Here is a 22,517-nt window from a genome sequence, read left to right as displayed (position 1 = left end):
ACAATTCTAAAATTTATATGGAACCGGAAAAGACCTTGAATAGCCAAAGGAATATTGAAAAAGAAAGCCAAAGTTAGTGGCATCACAATTCCAGACTTCAAGCTCTATTACAAAGCTGTCATCATCAAGACAGCATGGTACTGGCACAAAAACAGACACATAGCTCAATGGAACAGAATAGAGAGACCAGAAATAGACCCTCAACTCTGGTCAACTAATTTTTGACAAAGCAGGAAGGAATGTCCAATGGAAAAAAGACAGCCTCTTCAACAAATGGTGTTGGGAAAATTGGACAGCCACATGCAGAAAAATGAAACTGGACCATTTCCTTACACAATACATGAAAATAGACTCAAAATGGATGAAGGACCTCAAGGTGAGAAAGGAATCCATCAAAATCCTTGAGGAGAACTCAGGCAGCAACCTCTTTGACCTCAGCTGCAGCAACTTCCTCCTAGGAACATCGCCAAAGGCAAGGGAAGCAAGGGCAAAAATGAACTATTGGGATTTCATCAAGATCAAAAGCTTTTGTACAGCAAAGGAAACAGTTAACAAAACCAAAAGACAACTGACAGAATGGGAGAAGATATTTGCAAATGACATATCAGATAAAGGGCTAGTATCCAGAATCTATGAAGAGCTTAGCAAACTCAACACCCAAAGAACAAATAATCCAATCAAGAATTGGAAGGGGAGGTGAATCAGGAGAGACTATGGACTCTGAAAAACAATTTGAGGGGTTGAAGTGGCGGGGGGAGGTGGGAGGTTGGGGTACCAGGTGGTGGGTATTATTGAGGGCACGGATTGCATGAAGCACTGGGTGGGGTGAAAAAATAATGAATACTTTTATGCTGAAAATAAATAAATTTAATTAAAAAGAAAAAGAAATGGGCAGAGTACATGAACAGACATTTCTGCAAAGAAGACATCCAGATGGCCAACAGACACATGAAAGAATGCTCCACATCACTCGGCACCAGGGAAATACAAATCAAAACCGCAATGAGATACCACCTCACACCAGTCAGAATGGCTAAAATTAACAAGTCAGGAAATGACAGATGCCGGTGAGGATGCGGAGAGAGGGGAACCCTCCTACACTGTTGGTGGGAATGCAAGCTGGTGCAACCACTCTGGAAAACAGTGTGGAGGTTCCTCAAAAAACTGAAAATAGAGCTCCCCTATGACCCAGCAATTGCACTACTGGGTATATATCCTAAAGATACAAACGTGGTGCTCATAAGGGGCACATGCACCCGAATGTCTATAGCAGCAATGTCCACAATTATGGAAAGAACCTAGATGTCCATCAACAGATGAATGGATAAAGAAGATATGGTATATATACACAATGGCATACTATGCAGCCATCAAAAGAAATGAAATCTTGCCACATCCGATGATGTGGATGGAACTAGAGGGTATTATGCTTCGCGAAATAAGTCAATCAGAGAAAGACAACTATCATATGATCTCCCCAATATGAGGAAGTGGAGATGCAATGTGGGGGGACAGGGGGGTAGGAAAAGAAAAAATGAAAGAAGGTGGGATTGGGAGGGAGACAAACCATACAAGACTCAATCTCAAAAAACAGACTGAGGGTTGCTGGGGGCGTGGGGATGGAGAGGGTGGTGGGGATATGGACATTGGATGGGTATGTGCTATGATGAGTGCTGTGAAATGTGTAAACCTGGCGATTCACAGACCTGTACCCCTGGGGATAAAAATACATTATATGTTTATTAAAAAATAAATTTAATATAAAAAAAGGAGTGAATGAATGAATGAGTAAAAAAATAAAAAGTAGTGGGGAGTTGTTTTTGGTGGAGGGGGGTGGGTTGGGAGTGCCGAGAGCCCAAGGGCGACGTTGGCGAAATGTTCAAGTAGTGTTTAAAAAAATAAAGAGCAGTTGTTTACGGGTCTGATCGTCTGATACATGGATGCGTGGGATTCTCTTCCCTGGGAAGAGACATCTTCCAGACTTCCTGTGTTTTGTAGCGCTCGAGGGTAAAATTTGTAGTGCTGGTAGAAAAGAGTAATTAGAGAAGATTTTAATTAGTCCTGTATTCATCAGGGTTCTACCTGAGAAACAGAACCAGTAGTAGATGTCCAGATGTAGATACACGGGGAGATCTATTTCCAGTAAGTGACCGGTGACTGTGGGGGCAGTGGGGGTGTGATCCAGAGTGTGACCCACTTGCCCGCTGCTCAAGCTGCTAATTGCCCATGGCATGTCCTCGCGCTTTGGCTTCCAAAGGTTTTTTCCGTACTCTTGTTTGAACAAATATGGTTTAAAGTAGTGCCATTCATTCATTCATTCATTCACTCACAAACAGCTCGCAAGCACCGCGTGCAGGCGTTCTCTCAGGTGTTGGGGACAGGTAGGTGCACACGCCTAGAAGTGGAGCTGCGCTGTCTATTCAGTTAAAAATGAATTTCGACCTAGCAGTGTCCTTAGATCCTCTTGTTCTGCCTGCATGTTTACACCTGATACAAAAGTTTATTTGGTTTTGAAACAACAGTGAATCTGAAATGGAATTTAAGAGGGCAAACTGCTAAGGTGGAGTAGGAATTGAGGTTTTAAATCAGGGAAGGAAGGGACAAAAAACTATATAGACACCACCTAACAGCCTTTCCGAACAGCTTCTGCTCTCCTTCACTGACCCCAGAGCAGTGGAGATCGACCTGGTGGCTGGATTTGGGGGGAAGGCCACCAACATGTAGTTCACCCTTTCCTTTTACTTTGAATTTGGCTGCCTTCAGAACAGGGACATTGGTCCATCCTCTTCCATGTGCGAGCTGTGGGAAGTCAGGGGCCCACAGCTCTCCCTAAGATGGGAGGGGGTCCTGTAATCCTCCGGTCTTAGGGGAGTCCATATTGCGGCAAATTAAACTTTTTTACTATTAAATCTGACATGTTGATCTTCATCTTTCTGACTTGTACCTACTCAGCTGGTTTGGAAATTGAAAAAGAAACAAGGGCTATTTTTGGAGGTTACTCAAATATCAACACTCAATAGTCTCCAACCACTTAGTATATAGGAGTATTGGTGTACACAGCTCATTAGGTATGTTCATAGTGTGACCTTGGACTTTTAAGGAACATTTAAATTGCATAATGTGTTTTAAAAGATAGATTTATGTACTATATTTTATAATACAGCCTATCTAAGAGTTTTGATTTTAGCTGGGGATAAATTCCTTATCACTTTGGAGAATGCAGCTATCTGCAACTTCTTTCATGATTCCAAATAACATCTTTTATTGAAAGGGTTCTATCCTCCATAATTCCTCCTTGATTCTTTTTCTTGACTTTGTGCCATCCAAGCTTGAAGACATTGGTTTTGCACAAACACGGAGCAAGAGAGTAAATAAGACCAGGCCAAGGCAACCCTATTGAGTGTTGATATTTGAGTAACCTCCAAAAATAGCCCTTGTTTCTTTTTCAATTTCCAAACCAGCTGAGTAGGTACAAGTCAAAAAGATGAAGATCAACATGTCAGATTTAATAGTAAAAAAGTTTAATTTGCCGCAAAATGGACTCCCCTAGGACAGTAGGAATGCTCTAGCAGGAAAGAAGACATTAACTGAAGCAATCAGGACTTTACTAAATGGAAAAGGTGAATACCAATTTATAACCTAAAAATACCCACCCCTTGTGAAACTTTGGGTGCATTATATTTAGAGCTGAATTTGCTCTTAACCACTCAGGACACACCTAATTTTTGTTTTGTAATTTCAGTGTTTATGCACATAAGTTTGAAAATCCAGGATTTGTTCTAAGCACGCAATGCTATTAAATGACCTTGTTAAAAAAACAGCACGAGAAATCAAAAGTTCAGTTTTCTACTTTCAGTTCTGAGACTGCAGAAAATGAATCTGAACTCGTGTTTACAGTTATAAATCCTATAAATAGAAAGTTGCAATGCCGTTGGTCCTACCACATCTTGTGCTACTTGGAGATCCTAATTATAACAACTGGTAAAACACAAAACCAAACCAAACCAAACCAAACCAAACCAAACCAAACCCACCAGTCTTTGTGATGACTGGCATTTTACAAGTAAGTGAGGGGCTTACACAAGGCCAGCCTGTTTTCATAGGTTCACTGTGTCCTATTTGACTTACATAGCAACACATACAACCAGCTGGTATTAAAGCTACTTTCAAAAATGAAGAGACTCTGATTCTATGAAGTAACATCTAGTCTGTTGCTGTTGTATAAGAGGTTAACACACAGGCTGGGCAGTTTTGAGTCCCACCACCTATTAGCTGTTTGATCCTAGTGGACTTTGGTTTCTTCATTTGTCAAAGAATATCACCCCATTTACATAGTTATCACGCAGGTTGGTGTTTGGATGGAATGAGACAACATACCAGAGATTTTCGAAACGAAAACAGCTGTTCATATGTAGGATCACATTTCAGTTTAGTTCCACTAGCTGCTGCATGACCTTCTGACTTGTCCTAGCTGAACCTTTTTTTAATTACCAATTAACTTGGGGGAAAATATTACCTCAAACCACTGTCATAGGGATTAAAGGAAGGAAGACAAACTGAAGTTTATGAAAAATGTATGTTGATTTTTATTGCTTATGACTATATATATAAAGAAAACATGATTGATTTTATATAATTTATTCCTTTGATTACATATTGAAAATCAGATCAACTCAAGTCCCCTCAAAACCTGATGATTTCTTGTGAAACCTGACACACTTTGCATTAAAATGAGAGAACTTGTGGGTTTGGGTGATACAGTGGGAACAGCACATGGAACTTTGGGGGCATTTTAGTATTGACGAATGTTACTTTTATGGGGAGTTAGATATTCACAGTTGGACAGCATAAATTAATTCCACAGAGCAATTAAATATTTCATTGTAGATTGATTATCCACATAAAAGAAAAAGTCACAATGGTGCTGATGAAAATAAACCTAGTGGAATAAAGACTTTTTTTTTGGTTATTGCCAGACTTTTGTGTCTAATGTGCACATACCACTCCGAGATCATGTATTTTCATCAGAACACCATCACTGGTACATTTTTCTGAGTTCCTTTTGAAAGCGTGCCCTCCTGCTTTCCATCCACCATCCACCAGAAGTCAAGTTTCTTGGTGTGAAGGCTTGAGGTCAGCATCTATAAAGCTCACTGAAATGAGGCAGGTGCTCCGTGGACAACTCCGGGGCTTTAGAGACAGATGTGACTGTTTTCATGGCACGTGGTACCTGCGCCAGCCACAGACAGGTAAAGCTTCCCATCCGGACACACACAGATTTCATACAGTCTTTGTGAGTTGCCGGCGGCACCCTGAGTCCCCTGAACCAACTTGGGTAAACACACAGTTTCAGCATCAAGCACAAGCTGTTTGGGAGAAAACAAGAGATGAAGTGGTAAAGGAGAATCAACACGATAGCCTGAAACTCCTATCTCAAAATGCTCCAAACAGATTAGTTTCTTCTTTGCAAAGAAAATGAAACAGGCACCTGACTCAAGATATTATCAGGCTCTTTTAAAGCCTATTTCTGTTTTCCATTCAGGCAGGGGCTTCATAACTCTTTCTCCAAATTGAAGAGAAGTCTTTTTTATTTTTAAACCCATTGTGCTAGTTGAGGTAGGAAGATTTATGATGCTATACTAAAAATACCTTTCAGAATTATCTGAAAAAAAAATTTGTTAATTCACATATGTCTTGTGACCTATTTTGACTTTATGCTAAATCACCTTCTTTACCCCCATTAGGATAAAATACAGGCCTCAGAAATAAGTTCATCTAAATAATTTTTACCTCTGAATGTTGAAATTTCTGCTGGTTTTGTTTTCCTGTGAGAGGCTACTAACTTTACCCTATTAGCTACCAACCATTTCCCTAACTTCTAAAATGTTATTTGAAACTCAGCTGCCTTCTCTTAGATGTGGAAAAAGCAGTAGATACACAGACCAGAGCCAACTAAAATTAAATGAAAGCTATTGGGATTTTTGTTCCCATGACAACTTAGTTACATTGAAATGTAACCAGATGGCCATGAATTGAGGTTGGGAGATCTTTTTGGGAACAAGGAACCGTCCCACTGAGTAGCCCAATCTTACCCATACCGGGGCGTTTACTTATTAGAAGGAATTAAAGCATGTCATGGGCGGGCATAATGTTTTTCCTTGCAAACAATGTTGGACACTTCCTCTCATCCATGAACTCCACTTTTTTCATAACCCGATGCTTGCAGTCTGTATGCCCTCTTGGAAGACTGACCACTGCCATGGGCAGCAGCGGGTGGAACAATATCAGAAGCAAAGCTTTACCTTGAGGTCTGGGACACCGCCAGAGTAAATGAAATTAAATGTGTATTGTTTTTTTTTTTTAATTCAGAACCTACTTATGCTATTGTCCAGTGCTTTTGTTCTGAGGCTACCTGGTTTTCATTAATGTGCGTTTAGCTTTTCCTTGTTGGCTTCTCCACTCTCGTTTCTTATGGTTAATCAGTGAATATGTTTTCTAGTTGTTATTTATTTATTTATTTTCTTGCTCTTCTAGCAAACTCTAGTCACTGGCAGTCTACATACCCCTTCCTTGATCACTTGCGTTATCTTTATGGGAATATATCCCCTCACTTTGAACTATCTCCCAGTAATAAGAGACATTAACTTAAGAGTCAGGCTATGTGCTACTATAAAAATGGCACCTTATTTGTGGAAACAAGTGAGACTATTTCAAAACTAAAATTAGTGTTTTTTTCAAGGTAATAGGTAATATATTCTAAGTATGAAGTGACATTATAATTTAGTAATGAGATCCAAAATGCTTGACTTCCATTTTTGCATTTATCTGCTCTTGGCACCATAACTTCTTAAATTACAACTTGAAAGGGCTTCATTGGATGTCTTTTACATTCTACTAGCAGCCTGCTAATGGACAGGTCCTGTCCACACTCATGAGCTGCCTCTCATGGCCTCCATTTGCTGCCTCAACCATACCTTTCTCTTAGTAGCAAATCAATATAGTAATTTCAAAATGTTGCCAGCCATATTACCACATTGTTTTCTCACTGCCCTGTGACATAGTTAAGCAAATCTTATTTTTCCTACTGACAAATGAGAAGATAGGTCCGGGTCTGGAGAGGCCTGTTAATGTTCCTGAACTCAGGTAATAAATCGATCTAGTACTAGAGCAAGCAGTGTGAAGTAGAGAGGGCTCTACTGCCTCATTATGGCTTTGGCTTGTACCAGTGATGTTTTATTTCTGTACTTGAAGTTCCAGATTTTATCTTTATTGAGGCTGACTTTTAAAGCTCTAATTTTTCATATTTAATTTTTATTTAAACATAATTTGATGTGAGCAAGCATAGTGTGAAAGGCAACAACGGTTCATGGTTGTAATTTACAGGTAACGCTCAGTGACCCTGCCTCATTGAGAGTAGTTGGATCAGTAGGTATGGAAGAATTGATAGTTTCTGTCTGCTCTGAAAGTCATCAGGACATACAACAGGAGTTTCATACACCAAACTCACCATTCCATCACTACTTTGAAAAATGATATCCATTTGAGAAAGAGCCTCAATTTTCCCAGCATGAGCTTTAATATGAACACCCTTTGGGGCATCCATGCTTAGACTCCGTGTGGGGGATTCTAATCTGAAATGAGGGAAAGAAACAACAAAAAAATAGTATTAAAAAAAAAAAAAGCCACCCAAGGAATCCCTCATTGAATGGCTTTGCATACAAAATACAATTAATATAGTATCATGATGTCATTCTTAAATGCTAATAGAGTGTACATTCTTTACCAAGAAATCCAGAAATAATGTGCAGTAAAGAAATTAACTTCCCATCAATATGAGTCTACAACATTACTATACTCTAAAAACATATAAAAACATTACACAGCTGTATCCCCCACATGGTAGTTTCAGATAGCAGGTTTAAGCACTCTGCATATCACACCAGAAGAAACTGCTATTTCTAAATAACTTTGTAGAACTATCTTTTTACTGAAAACACAAACCTGTCTGGGAAAAAGACAAATTTCTAGGTAAGACATTCATTGACTACCTCTTCATAAAATGGAATGTAAGGTTAGTCTTTAGGTTTTGTTTGCATTTATTTATCATTTTTTTTTTTTTTTTTTAATTTAGGAGGATTAGAGGGCAGATGTGAAGATTTCTTTTGGGAAAATACTGAACTGATAGGGTTGGGATACAGAATGGAGACTGCCTCAGCTGGCTTTGTTTTTGCATAATTCATCAGAATCTCCTTGTGATTAAATCAAACTTAGAGAACTAGGAGTATATGAGAAATTCCATTTGGTTCTGCCTGAAAAATACTAAATTTCCACCAGGTGGCACGACAGGATCATTTGAAAGATTTTTAGAGCCTCAAACCCAACCTGACTCAACTCAACCCAACCTAACCCAACTCAACAACCTGAAAGGATGATTTGATTGAAATGTTTAAAGATCAATGAGAAGTGGAACAGGATACAAAACAGTCTGTAATCCTCTCACTGCAGAGTAAGATTAGAGGAGGCAGTGGTGAGAGAGAGAAAGGGGAGTGGCTCCAGAGGAGAGAGGTACCTTGGGTCATTAATTTGCATTTGAACTGATTGAATATTTATTCTGTAAATGTTTAGCTCAGAGGAATTGCTGCATTTAATTGGCAAGTTTTTGTCTACCACTGCTTGTCACAGAAAACAGTTTCATTTTTTTATGTACATCCCAATATGTAAAATTTGATCTGTTACACATTTTGAAATTTATGTTTACTTTGAGTACAAGGAAACAGAGACATTTATAGAATTTACTGGTCAAATTATGTTAAGCTTAGGTTATGGGGAAACGCTTGAATACATCTAGATGATTTGGTCTGCTGACTGCCTGCCCATTTTGCTACTTGATGTCTGTTAGTTGTCTATATTTTTCCTGCCTGGATTGATAGAAAAAAGAGGGAGGAGATGGGGAAGAAAAGGAGGGGAGGAAGACATGTAGCAGCTTACCAAGGTCTGGTCCATTTCAGGCAATCCATTTGTGATTTTAAAGATCTTAGTGAAGGTGAGTTTGTATCAAAGATTAGTTACCGAACAACAAAATGACTTCAACAGGGCCAACTACTAGTTTTTAACCATATTATAATATGGTGCTTTTGGAATAGCAAATTTCTTCCCCTTTTCATTGTTTCTAGCCTTGAAGATGAAATATCTCAATTCAGCACAACTTGGGACACATTCTACCAAAAAAGGCTGTGATTAGAATGCTCTGAAGTATACATTTCCACGAACACACTGAAGAGAAGTCAGACATGAAACAACTCAGTTTTTTTCTCTTTTTTTATATTTTATTTTGCTACTTGGATATCCAACCCTTTCATCAAATATGTGAATATATAAATGCTTACTCATCACTTATATGAGGAACAAAAAATTTTGAACAGTGACCCAGAAATATACCAAATAAATAAGCTGTGTGTGTATACACATGCACACACGGTATAATATACCTTCGCCCATATTCACTTTTGAATTTAGAGAATATAACTAGTCAAGCATGTATGATTGTAAATTTATTTCTCATGTCAAGTTAGTGCCATTCAAACAAAGGGGAAAAATTACTGAAATTTATGGATAATGTTTTGATTTTAAGCTCTTTCACGCTTACATTAAGCCTAAATTTTGTACATAGGATAAGAGGCCAGGAAGCATAAATACAAATTGATAAAAAAAAAAAGCTGGTCTAGAGGTAGCACTGGTCAAATCATGCAAGGGCTAGATTATGTCCACTGATAGGCAATGCTAACCACTAAATTATGTTAACTGTGTTGGTCTTTGATCTAAAAGTGTGGGGAATAATGTATTTAGTCATTTAACCCTTATTTATTAGATCCCTATTATGTGCTCTTCTAGATTTATAGAAAAACAGTAGCAAACAAGGCAGACCAACTTTCTGCCCTTAGGAATCTAACATTCAAGTGACTTAAAGGATGTAAGCAGAGGAATGACAAGTGTTTAATGTTTTTAAAGGCATAAAATAAAGCACAGAATTTCAAAGGAAACAAATGACTTTTAAATACAAATGTAAAAAAAAATAAATACAAATGTAAAAATTACTTAAATGGGTAATACAGCAATTTAAGAGCTTATTTAGTAATTAAATAAGATCTGGCCAGAGGGCTTACAACTAATGTAATTTCAAAGCAGTGAAGAACAGATGTAATGTGTTTTGAGATACTTGCTCTAACCTTTATGTGATATTAAAGTATCTCTGCCTTCTACAAATGAGAAAGTCAAAGAAACTACTAATACCATTGTGGCTTGTTGAAGGAATGCTAAATTTCAATCAGAGATCAGTGAAAATGAAGGATTTATTTTTCACATTCAAAATCATTAACCCACTAAATTCTGTTCTTGGACACCCAGCGGATCCACAGACCACAAGTGAAGAATGCCGATACTCTAGAGAATGAGAAGATACAGATATGAAGAGGTAATGTTTAATCATTTTCCAGAACTGAAAAATAACATGAGTTCCTAAAACTGAATAGGTACACCAATGCCCAAGTACGAATTAAGACATATCCAGTACCCAAATGCTTTCTGGTAAGACTGCAGAACAGTAAGATTATGAGAAAATCTTAAAAGTATTCAGAATGAAAACAAATTGCTTACTTACCAAAGACCCAATAGTAATGAATAATATCTTAATAATGCTGATATAAAATTGTCAGTCTAGAAATATATCCCAACTTAGCCATCATTCAACTATGAAAGGATTAGACATTTCAGGCCCAGAAGGAAAAGTTTCTGTCAGGTCAGATCGTCACTAAAGAAAATACTTATAGAAACTAAAACCAGAAGAAATGAGTATTTTGGTAGAAGCAGTGATGGACATTAGAAAAAGAATCAACACAGTATGTGAGAAAAGCTAAATCTGTATTGCCTAAAAGACATAATCAGAGAGATGAATAAAAGCAAAGTTGAAAAAACATGCAAAGTGAAGTTTGGAAAAGAATAACTTTCTAATATTTTGCTATACTTTGAGAAGAGAATGACAATGACAAACTTAATTAGAAAGTATTAATTTATCTCCATGCATATAAAATACAAAGGGTAATCATTACAAGAATGTAACCAGAACCACTGGAGGGAAATATGGCAGGGAGAATAAGGAGAAGTTTAATAATCCAACCAAAGGTCAGAAACAACAATGACTACAAAAAAAAAAAAAAAAAAAAAAGAAAGAAAGAAAAGAAAAAGAAAAAGCACAGTATATAAAACATAATATCACATACATATGTATAATAAATCAATGATCTTAATAGATATAATTAGTTAAATTCACCTATTAAAAGTTAGAAACTTTACTGTAGGGGATTAAATCGCAAATCCAGAAATTTAACCCCTAGCAAAACAATCGAAACATAGTGATACACCCCACATGAGAAAGCAAATCTGGTTAGTTTAAAGACCTAAATATGAAAAATGAAAGTGTTTTTGAAAGAGTTCACTCCCTTCACTAATGCTCAAGCACTAGTGTCCAATAAACCTAAGTCCTTAAGCATTTATTTTCATTATTCTGTTATTGGATGAAACTTTTTTTTTTAGATTTTATTTTTTAAGTAATCTCTATACCCAATGTGGGGATTGAATTTACAACCCTGAGATCAACAGCTGCACACTCTGTTGATGCAGACAGCCAAGGCAGCCCTTTTAGTTTTTGTTAGTGGATGAAACTTTCAATGCTTCCAAATGCTTTTGCTTGGTGAATTGACTAAATGTACTGTTTTGCTTTGATATTTTATGATTTTTCCTTTTTTTTTTTTGAACTGCTAGAATTAAGGAAAACCAGCCATACCATAAACTGTCAGTTACCATGAGGCACAAATTGCTTTCCTTGTTTAAGTATATTCAAGACGGTAACCTGTGATAAATGAAAAATAAACATTTGGGGCAAGAAATGTGTTTATGCAAGCTGAGATCAATCAATAATTCATTCGTTAATTGTGCATTTGTAGACACTGATTTTTTTAATCAATGAATTGTTTAAAAAAACACTAAAACAGAAGGAATTAAATTCCCAAGATACCACTTTCAGACCGTTACACAACTAGATAAAATTATTAATTTCCTAGAGAAATACAGGTGGTCAAAATTGACCCTTATTAAACGTACAGGTTTAAAAAGACAAATTTCCATAAAAGAAGAATTACACTCTTAAGGAACTATTTTTTAAAAATTCCTCAGACCCATATGATTTCACAGAGAATTCCATGAAACCTTTAGAGATCAGAGCATCCAACTGTCCAAAAATTATTCCAGAACATTGATAATGAAGGAAATCCTCCTAATTTAGGAAATCCTCCTAATCTTCCTATTCACTGAAGCATGAATAACATCATTACCTAAACTTTACAAAAAAACAGCACACCAAAATGAAAGCTGCAGACCAATATCATTTATGTATAGAAGTATGAAGATTCTAAATAAAATATTAGCAGGTAAAATTGAACATCATTGTAAGGAAAGAACATACTGTGACCAAGGAAAATTCACTCAATGAGTGCAAAATTGTTCCAGTATTAGAAAATCCATTAACATAATACACTGTATTAATACACCTAAAGGATATATAAATATAAATATCATCATAAATGCTAATGAACCTTTGAGAAAATTTAACAGCCATTCAATACAAAATAGAAACTGATATTTATTTATTTGTTTTTTTTTTTTATAAAATATACATTCACATCATCTTACTTAATAGAGGAACACCAATTGTATTTCCCTTCAGGCTGGGAAAAAGCAAGGATGCATACTACCTCCACTTGTTTCTCAACTGCTCTACTGATACTGGGACAGGGAGTGAGATAAATCAGTTGGAGACACAGAGTTGGAAAAGGTGTAAAAGTATATTGCAGATGCTAGGACTGCGTACCTAAAAAATCCCAAGGCGCCAACATAAAATGGACTCAAAGAATAAAAAGTTCAGTAAGGTTCTTTAAATAAAATTAATACACAACAATCAGTGGCTTTCATATCCCAAACAATACTTTGTCAGAGGATTATGACGGTAGATAGGATAAAACCTCATTTATAATTGAAACAAAGATAAGCAGAGATGCTTAGGGATAAACTTAACATGAATTATGTAAACTCATTAAACTTATTCTTGTTAAACTTAACTAGAAATATGTCAGAAAACTTTTAAGTTCTCCTGAAAGGACAAAAATAGACTTTAATGAATAGAAAAACACCCTATGTTTTTGGATAAATGATGTCAGTTTGCCCTAATTTATGAATTAAACATAATCCTAATAAAAGAATATGCTTTTTCTTGAACTAAACAAGTTAACACTCAAGTTTATATGGAAAAATAAACAAGAACTGACAGAGAGATGTTGAAAAAGTCAGTACAAGGGTACGTGGATGTGTGTGTGTGAGAGAGAGAGAGAGAGAGACAAAGAGAGAGAATAATCCTATTTGACCTTAAAATATCTTCTAAATCCTGTTTAGCAAGGTTGGTACTGGGACCTGAATAGAAAGTCTAGCAAATAGAGCAGAAAACATACAAACAGACCCATGTGGATACGGAAATTTAATACATGATAAAGGTTGTACTTCAAATTGTAGCAGCAAAGGTAGAATTTCTAGTTAATAATCTAATTGTTGGAACCTCTGTTTGGCCAACTGGAAAAGATAAAATTAGATGCAGACCTTACACCTTATACCTCACACAAGAATAACCTCTAAATGTATCAGGGATCTACAATTATCCTTTTTTTTTAAAGATTTTATTTATTTATTCATGAGAGACAGAGAGAGAGGAATGCAGAGGGAGAAGCAGGCTCCCTGCTGAGCAGGGAGCCCAATGTGGGACTCGATCCTAACACCATGGGATCATGACCTGAGCTGAAGGGAGACGCTTAACCGACTGAGTCCCTATTTAAGGTGCCTTCTACAATCTATCTTGATGTAAAAGGGAAAGCCAGACCAATAATGGGGCTGGCAACTTCCTCTTTCTGTAAGGAAAGTTTCAAACTATGGTTTAAAATCCAGATTTAATAAAAAAAAAAAGAATAATTTTGAGTATATAAACATTAAAAATTAGTAGAAAGTGTTAATAGGAAAAATGCTAATATTCAGAATATATATACATTTTAATCCCTATAAATCTGCTTTACAAAGTAACTAAAGAAGCAGAGCAGATGGAGTAAATTCCAGAAGCAGAAGCCTTAATAACAGAACAAAAATATGAAAGATGCTTAACCACCCTAGTCACCAGGGAAATGAAATGTAAAATAACACATGATAACACTCATCAGCATGAAAAAGTTCATAAAGTCTGACACTGAAATGCTGGTAAAAGGTGAGAAAAGAGACTCACACTGCTCACGGAATTATAAATCAGCACAAAGCACCTGGAGGTATGCTGGCCAGGTTTGGCAAAGTTCAGTATGTTTACATCAGAAACCAACACTCTGTGAAACTTGGTAGAAGAGCCAACCCAGAGCAGTGCTCTTCATGGCTGTCTGAAAGAAGTCTGAAAAACTAGGTGCCCATTACCCATTTTTAGGTTCACACTGTGTTTTACATAAATTTAAGTATTTGCAAAAGATACCATTTCTGTCACATTAGAAACACTGTCATTTTGAAAGAAGACTCATCACTTTACAGTGTATTTGATGGAATCTAAAAGTCATGGAGAGTTGATTCCCACCAGCTTTGCGTTATGATCCAATATGTTAAAATTTTTTTTGCTTAAATTGTCCAGCTTTGACTGAGAGCTTTTGGACTGGGAACTCTTTCATTTATTTGGCCCCTTGTCCTTTTGATGTACTCTTGCTGTTTTGATTTTTGAGCACATCTCATTCACTGGTGCTGCAAAATGCTCCAAATTTATCCTCTACATTCACTGCCCCAGTCCTAGAATTTGCCACTGCTCTGAAGAATCCTGATTCCTTTTATTGCAGAATGGTATGGGAAAGCAAGGACTGTGGGCACCTGGATGGCTCAGCCGGTTAAGTCACTGCCTTTGGCTCAGGTCATGACCCTGGGGTCCTGGGATGGAGCCCTATGTTCTGGCTCCCAGCAGCTCAGCAGGTGTCTGCTTCTCCCTCTGCCCCTCCCCCTGCTCTCCCTTTCAGTAGCTCTCTGTTTCAAATGAATAAATAAAATCTTAAAAACAAACAAACAAACAAACCAAGTACTCATTGCCACTGATTTTATTTTCATTACTTGATCTTCCATTTCTAGAATCTGAATTTTGTTATTTTCCAAATCTGCCATTTTCATACTATTTTGACTTTGCCTTATCTTTATATTCAGTTTTTTGTCCTCTTTGAGCATTTTATTCATGTTTGTTTTAAAATCTCTTACTTTGCTCTACTACTTAGAGTTTTAGGGGATAACTTGTAGTAGCTGCTGACTTTTTTGTCTTTTCATTATTATATCATTATTATTATTATTACAGTAAACTCATTTTCAGCAAGGGATTTTACCATAGGTGTTTTTATGTCATGGGTAATGGGATAATTTCTTCACTGTAGCTTGGCTTTAGTGTAGTTAACATTAATTTTCTAGATTTGAGCTCTTATACAATGAGGTAGTATGGGTTTAGTCCTCTGATCTTAGCCAAAGCAAAGGCCTATCATTCACAATTTCTTGTGGGTAACTCAACCCATGGACCAAGATGGGTTCACAGCATCTTTAGACTACTAGGCAAATTGTTTCAAACATCTTTCATGGGGACCAGGGTTTACAAGGTATCTCAGTCTGGGCATTTCATGTGCTCTCTCTCTCTCTCTCTCTCTCTCACACACACACACACACACACACACACACACACACACACACATACAGCAATGCTTTGGTATCACAGTCCTGTAATCTATTAAATCCCAGCCTCGTGGAGCGAAAAAATAAACATTGTTAAAATGTCTATACTGCCTAGAGCAATCTATACCTTCAATGCCATTCTGATCAAAATTCCACCAGCAGTTTTCAAAGAGCTGGAGCAAACCATCCTAAAATTTGTATGGAATCAGAAGAGACCCTGAATTGCTAAGGAAGCGTTGAAAAAGAAAAACAAAGCAGGGGGTATCATGTTGCCTGATTTCAAGCTTTACTACAAAGCTGTGATCACCAAGACAGCACGGTACTGGCATAAAAACAGACACATAGACCTGTGGAACAGAGTAGAGAGCCCAGGTATGGACCTTCAACTCTATGGTCAAATAATCTTTGACAAAGCAGGAAAAAAAATACAGTGGAAAAAGACATTCTCTTCAATAAATCGTGCTGGGAAAATTGAACAGCTATATGAAGAACAAAAATCAACCATTCTCTAACACCATACACAAAGATAAACTTGAAATGGATAAAAGACCTCAACGTGAGACAGGAATCCATCAGAATCATAGAGGAGAACATAGGCAGTAACCTCTTTGATATCAGCCACAGCGGCTTCTTTCAAGAGATGTCTCAAAAGTGAATGAATTTTTGGGAAATTCAAAGGGGAACCCTCTTACACTGTTGGTGGGAATGCAAGTTGGTGCAGCCACTTTGGAGAACAGTGCGGAGATTCCTTAAGAAATTAAAAATAAAGCTTCCATATGACCCTGCAATTGCACTACTGGGTATTTACCCCAAAGATACAGACGTAGTGAAAAGAAGGGCCATCAGTGCCCCAGTGTTCATAGCAGCAATGGCCATGATCGCCAAACTGTGGAAAGAATCAGGATGCCCTTCAGTGGACAAATGGATAAGGAAGAGGTGGTCCATATACACTATGGAGTATTATGCCTCCATCAGAAAGGATGAATCCCCAACTTTTCTATCAACATAGACGGGACTGGAAGAGATTACGCGGAATGAAATAAGTCAAGCAGAGAGAGTTAATTATCATATGGTTTCACTTATTTGTGGAACATAAGAAATAACACGGAGGACTTGGGGAGATGGAGAGGAGAAGGGAATTGGGGGAAATTGGAGGGGGAGACGAACCACGAGAGACTATAGACTCTGAAAAACAATCTGAGGGTTTTGAAGGAGCAGGGGGTGGGAGGTTGGGTGAGCCTGGTGGTGGGTATTATGGAGGGCACGTATTGCATGGAGCACTGAGTGTGGTGCATAAGATATGAATTCTGGTACACTGAAAAGAAATTAAAAAAAAATGAAACCTAAATTCCTAGCCCTTAAGCTGTATGACCTCCTGATATTTTATATATCTTGGCTTTAGCTTTTACTCTGCTCTGAGAATGAATTTCTTCTTTGTTACTGGGACCTAAGAATGAGCTTGTCTGAGATGTATTTATAAGTATTTGAGCAATATTTACAAGTATATAATATATATTTATAAATATTTATTTGCTCATTCATTCATTCATTCATTCACTCATAAGGAAACTAGTATTTACAAATGTTTGAAACAGGAGTAAATGTTCCCATGTTCTTTCGCTTTATTTATCTAATGAAGTCACACCTATATTACTTACTATGTGCTAGGCATCCTTTTGAGAAATTTACAAATAATAACTTAATTGCCACCACATCCCCATTGGGTACAGAGGATTTACAGTTTATACTGTGATATTAATGTTTACTGATTTTCTTAAGTTTCAATTCAAATGCTTCCTTCTCTATGACATCATCTCAGATTACCCTGGGAAGATTTTATGCTTTTTCGCTTATGCCCTCACTATATTTTGGACTTTCATCAGAACAAAGAATTGTATTGTTCTAACTTGTTTGCATGATTCCTAACAGACTTTAAAATTATTAAAGCATTATATCCAGGCATTTTATTTCTGTAGAAATAGCAACTGTTCTGGTACATAAAATCATGTTTAGTATATTTTTGCTAAATTTTTAAAAAAGAATGAATTATATCATATATGAATGAATTATATAACGTATGAATGAAAAGTAGCATGTCAGAATGAAGGCAGCATATCAGACTTCCTACTTTCCTTGTGAATGATTTTGCTGTAAGAAATGTAAATATAGTTTAAATACATATTAATTACCTTTCTTCTTAAAGAAAATAATTGTCATCCTTCTATGACTATCATTTGAGCACATATCAAAATTTAAACTTATGTTATATAAAGATGTATATTTCAGAGATATATTTATAAATGCAAAATGATCTAGACCCTACAAAACCCATATTCATTGTTTTCAGGATATTCTAGAATCACTCTCACTTTATTCAGGCCAGGAATAGTAATAGTACTGGACTCAGAAATATAAAGTGAAAGACAGTTTATGGTAAAAATTCATAGAAGAAAATATGAATATAATACAATCATTTAGAGGAATCTGGTTGTAAATGGAAAGAATAAATCACTCAAGGGACCACTTAGAAGAGAATATACCTAACGAACATGGACTTTGGAGTCAGATCTGAATTTGAATCATCTGTTGGTTTCTTTCTTTCTTCTTTCTGTATCTATCATCTATCTATTTAATAATGTTGGCTACTTTTTAAAAAATATTAATTAACTTATTTTCAGCATAACAGTATTCATTATTTTTTCACCACACCCAGTGCTCCATGCAATCCGTGCTCTCTATAATACCCACCACCTGGTACCCCAACCTCCCACCCCACCGCCACTTCAAACCCCTCAGATTGTTTTTCAGAGTCCATAGTCTCTCATGATTCACCTCCCCTTCCAATTTACCCCAACTCCCTTCTCCTCTCTAACTCCCCATGTCTTCCATGCTATTTGTTATGCTCCACAAATAAGTGAAACCTTATGATAATTGACTCTCTCTGCTTGACTTATTTCACTCAGCATAATCTCTTCCAGTCCCGTCCATGTTGCTACAAAAGTTGGGTATTCATCCTTTCTGATGGAGGCATAATACTCCATAGTGTATATGGACCACCTCTTCCTTATCCATTCATCCGTTGAAGGGCATCTTGGTTCTTTCCACAGTTTGGCGACCATGGCCATTGCTGCTATAAACATTGGGGTACAGATGGCCCTTCTTTTCACAACATCTGTATCTTTGGGGTAAATACCCAGTAGTGCAATTGCAGGGTTATAGGGAAGTTCTATTTTTAATTTCTTGAGGAATCTCCACACTGTTCTCCAAAGAGGCTGCACCAACTTGCATTCCCACCAACAGTGGAAGAGGGTTCCCCTTTCTCCACATCCCTTCCAACACATTGTTTCCTGTCTTGTTAATTTTGGCCATTCTAACTGGTGTAAGGTGGTATCTCAATGTGGTTTTAATTTGAATCTCCCTGAGGGTAAGTGATGATGAACATTTTTTCATGTGTCTGATAGTCATTTGTATGTCTTGATTGGAGAAGTGTCTGTTCATATCTTCTGCCCATTTTTTGATATGATTGCCTGTTTTGTGTGTGTTGAGTTTGAGGAGTTCATTATAGATCCTGGATACTTTTTAATCTTTGCTTATAACATGCTGGAATCTAGATCTTGGGGATATATTGGGGATAAAGTTGCTTATTTTAAAGGTGGAGTTGATGATTAAATGAGATAAATTATGGGACAGTGCACAGATCCTGGCAGTTGAAGAGATTCAGAATTTGTCACTTCATGCCTTCCATGCTTACACCATTCCTCCAGGAATTTTTTTACAATTTCAATATATTTTTTTTGAAGATTTTATTTATTTATTTGACAGACAGAGGTCACAAGTAGGCAGAGAGGCAGGCAGAGAGAGAGAGAGAAGCCGGCTTCCTGCGGAGCAGAGAGCCCGATGCAGGGCTTGATCCCAGGACCCTGAGATCATGACCCGAGCCGAAGGCAGCAGCCCAAACCACTGAGCCACCCAGGCGCCCCAACAATTTCAATATTTTCTTAATCACTTTGCCTGTAACACCCAGGTTATGAGACACACTGCCCACTCCCCGCCCTACCCTTACTATCACCTTTTAGAAAGCAAGAGGATACTCTTTTGCCATTTCTCTTTTTAGCAAGGGCTTGCTGTATAACCAGCAGATTATGCCCTGATGGGACAACATAAGATAAATTTTTTTTTAAAGATTTTATTTATTTGACAGACAGACAGAGATCACAAGTAGGCAGAGAGGCAGGCAGAGAGAGAAGGGGAAGCAGGCTCCCTGCTGAGCAGAGAGCCCGATGTGGGGCTCTATCCTAGGACCCTGAGATCATGACCTGAGCCAAAGGCAGAGGCCTAACCCACTGAGCCACCCAGGTGCCCCAAGATAAATGTTTTAATTTTGAGATCCATCTATTTTAAAACAGTGAAGTAAATTACTTCAAAAAGGAGTCAGGTATCTCTACAACTTATATTATTTTATAATTTTAAATTGGTTTTAATGGGATTATTTTTAAAGATATTGAATCATTTTTCTATCCTAGAAAAGGAAAATGTTCTTCTTCCTAACTATAATAATTCTGTAATATTGATCTTGTGATCCTTTGTCAAAATTAATGAAATTATTCTAATGTAATTAGAGTTACAGTTTATATTCATGCTGCAAATATTCTGTAAGTGGGTAAGATGAATTGAACCCTCATTTGCTTTTGATTAATATTTAATTAGATATTAAAGATATAAAATACATAACTTCCTAACTTTCATTCTACTTAGTGTGATTATATACTTGGTGTAATAAGGATTATAAAAATGATTATTTGTATTCAACTTTCAGCTTACAAAATACTTTTAACCTAATAGCTAATTAAATCTTTCCCAAAATACATTGAGATATACATTACTATCAACATTTTATAGATGAAAAAAATAGTTTCAAAAGGTTAGTTTGAGCAAGGTAACAAGACTTCTCTCTGTAAAACCAGGATTACTACTGTACTTAATTTCCTCTATTAAAGATAATATATGAAGATATTAATTGTTCTGCATATATTTCAAGTTCAAACACTGAATATAATTTTAAATGATACCTTAGACCTTAGACTCTTGTTTTAAAAAAATAGTATTTGATTTTGTTAGAAAATACAAATATAATATTGGAATAAACAGTTATAGCAATAAATGTCATTCATTCTGTAGTGCATTGATAAACTGAAATACACATAAGCACACAGAGACTCTTACAAAGAATACATTTATAATCTGGTACTAGGTGATTTTGTATATTCTGACATTATGTAAAGATAAAACAAAGGTTGAGGATATCATGCTAAGTGAAATACAAATACTGTATGATTTCACTTTTAGGACGTGCCTTGAGTTGTCAAATTGTGGAGACAGAAAGTAGAATGGTGGTTTCCAGGGGTTGGTAGAGTGAGAATGGGGAGTCGTTTACTGGCCAGAGTATTAGTTTTGCAAAATGAAAAGAATTCTGTAGGTGGATGGTAGTGATGGTTGTACAACATTGGGAATGTACTTAAAACTTTTGAACTGTATACTAAAAAGTAGTTAAGATGGCAAGTTTTCTGTTTTGGGTGGATTAAACATAGAGTGGCACTTCTTACTTCCTTTGGATTTTAGTAAGTTAATGACAATTTAATAAGTGGAACATCATGAGGATAAAGACAATTAATTAGTGCAATAAGATATGATCTGGTAATGACTGCTAAAATATTATTCCAGTACATATCCAGGTATCTTCCATAAGAGAGTTTATATTTGAACAAAATTCTTACCTCAGGTCCTGAAATGGGTCAGCTCTTACGAGGGGGGTCTCCACTGAATGTTCAAAAAGAGCACCCTCAGGCCCTAAACAAAGCCAGAGATGCAACATTTTACAATGATAAAACAAATGACATCAAACTAATTAAACATTTAGTCTCTCTATTAAAGCACAAGCAGATTTTTATCTTGTTGCTGAATTTGTACAGATGTGAGCAGAAAATATAATTGATGTATAGCAACTAATGTATAGGATTTTTAAACTCTTCCGATAAACAGATTATTCTAAGAGTGTCAGTGGCACTCTTTTACAAGGAACTATAATTTTGTAACTAGTTTTTAAATGTATAACAATTACTTAACATAACCAGTTAGTGATGTCATAATGTAATATGTATATGATGAATATGATGTAATCATGGTAATGCACATAAGTACAAAGAAGGCATAAAGCCTATAAACAGAAACACATTACCATTAAATAAGAGCAGCAATTTCTCTATCATTGAAATTGTCAACCTTCAAATTATCTGATAGTACTTCTATTATTATTATTTGGTCTCAAAGTAAATATTCCTCAGAACCTATCTGCATATATAAAAATAGATACTTCATAAATGGCTTCATAAAATGACTTTTAATAAATCATTTTCAATGTAACTGTATTTCCCTTGTGTATGCATTCATATTTAATATTCCCAGCTCTGATTATATAAAAATGTATAACTGGTGCAACATCTGTTTCTTGTGGAAAATAGAACATGCAGTTTGGGGTCATATAACCTAAATTATAGACTGGGGAAAAAAGTTCCACAATAAAATATCATTATATAAATAATGCATTTAAATAACAGTATAATATGGTCCTGTATAAATATTATTTGTATAAGGAAAGCATAGTAATAGAAAAGCCCAGTATTACAATGTTAACTTAT

At 36.3% G+C, this 22,517-nt stretch overlaps 1 protein-coding gene across 3 annotated transcripts in view; it reads right to left on the bottom strand.

Moving 5' to 3' along the window:
* Positions 1 to 4,562: 4,562 nt before the first annotated feature.
* The window catches only part of SGCG (sarcoglycan gamma), a 145,129-nt gene continuing 127,174 nt past the window's right edge, over positions 4,563 to 22,517 (bottom strand). For all 3 annotated transcript variants that reach the window (XM_082700219.1, XM_082700221.1, XM_082700220.1), the window contains 3 exons: positions 21,597 to 21,669; positions 7,508 to 7,631; positions 4,563 to 5,366 (listed from right to left, as the gene is read on the bottom strand). In XM_082700219.1, coding sequence (XP_082556345.1) covers positions 5,193 to 5,366; positions 7,508 to 7,631; positions 21,597 to 21,669 — 371 coding nt within the window. In that variant the 3' untranslated portion in view covers positions 4,563 to 5,192. The remainder of the gene's footprint in view (positions 5,367 to 7,507; positions 7,632 to 21,596; positions 21,670 to 22,517) is intronic.

The sequence above is a fragment of the Mustela nivalis genome, assembly GCF_964662115.1.
Source record: "Mustela nivalis genome assembly, chromosome: 15".
NCBI lineage: Eukaryota > Metazoa > Chordata > Mammalia > Carnivora > Mustelidae > Mustela > Mustela nivalis.
The sequence above is the reverse complement of the archived record's forward strand: the minus strand, read 5'-3'. Positions and strand labels throughout refer to the sequence as shown.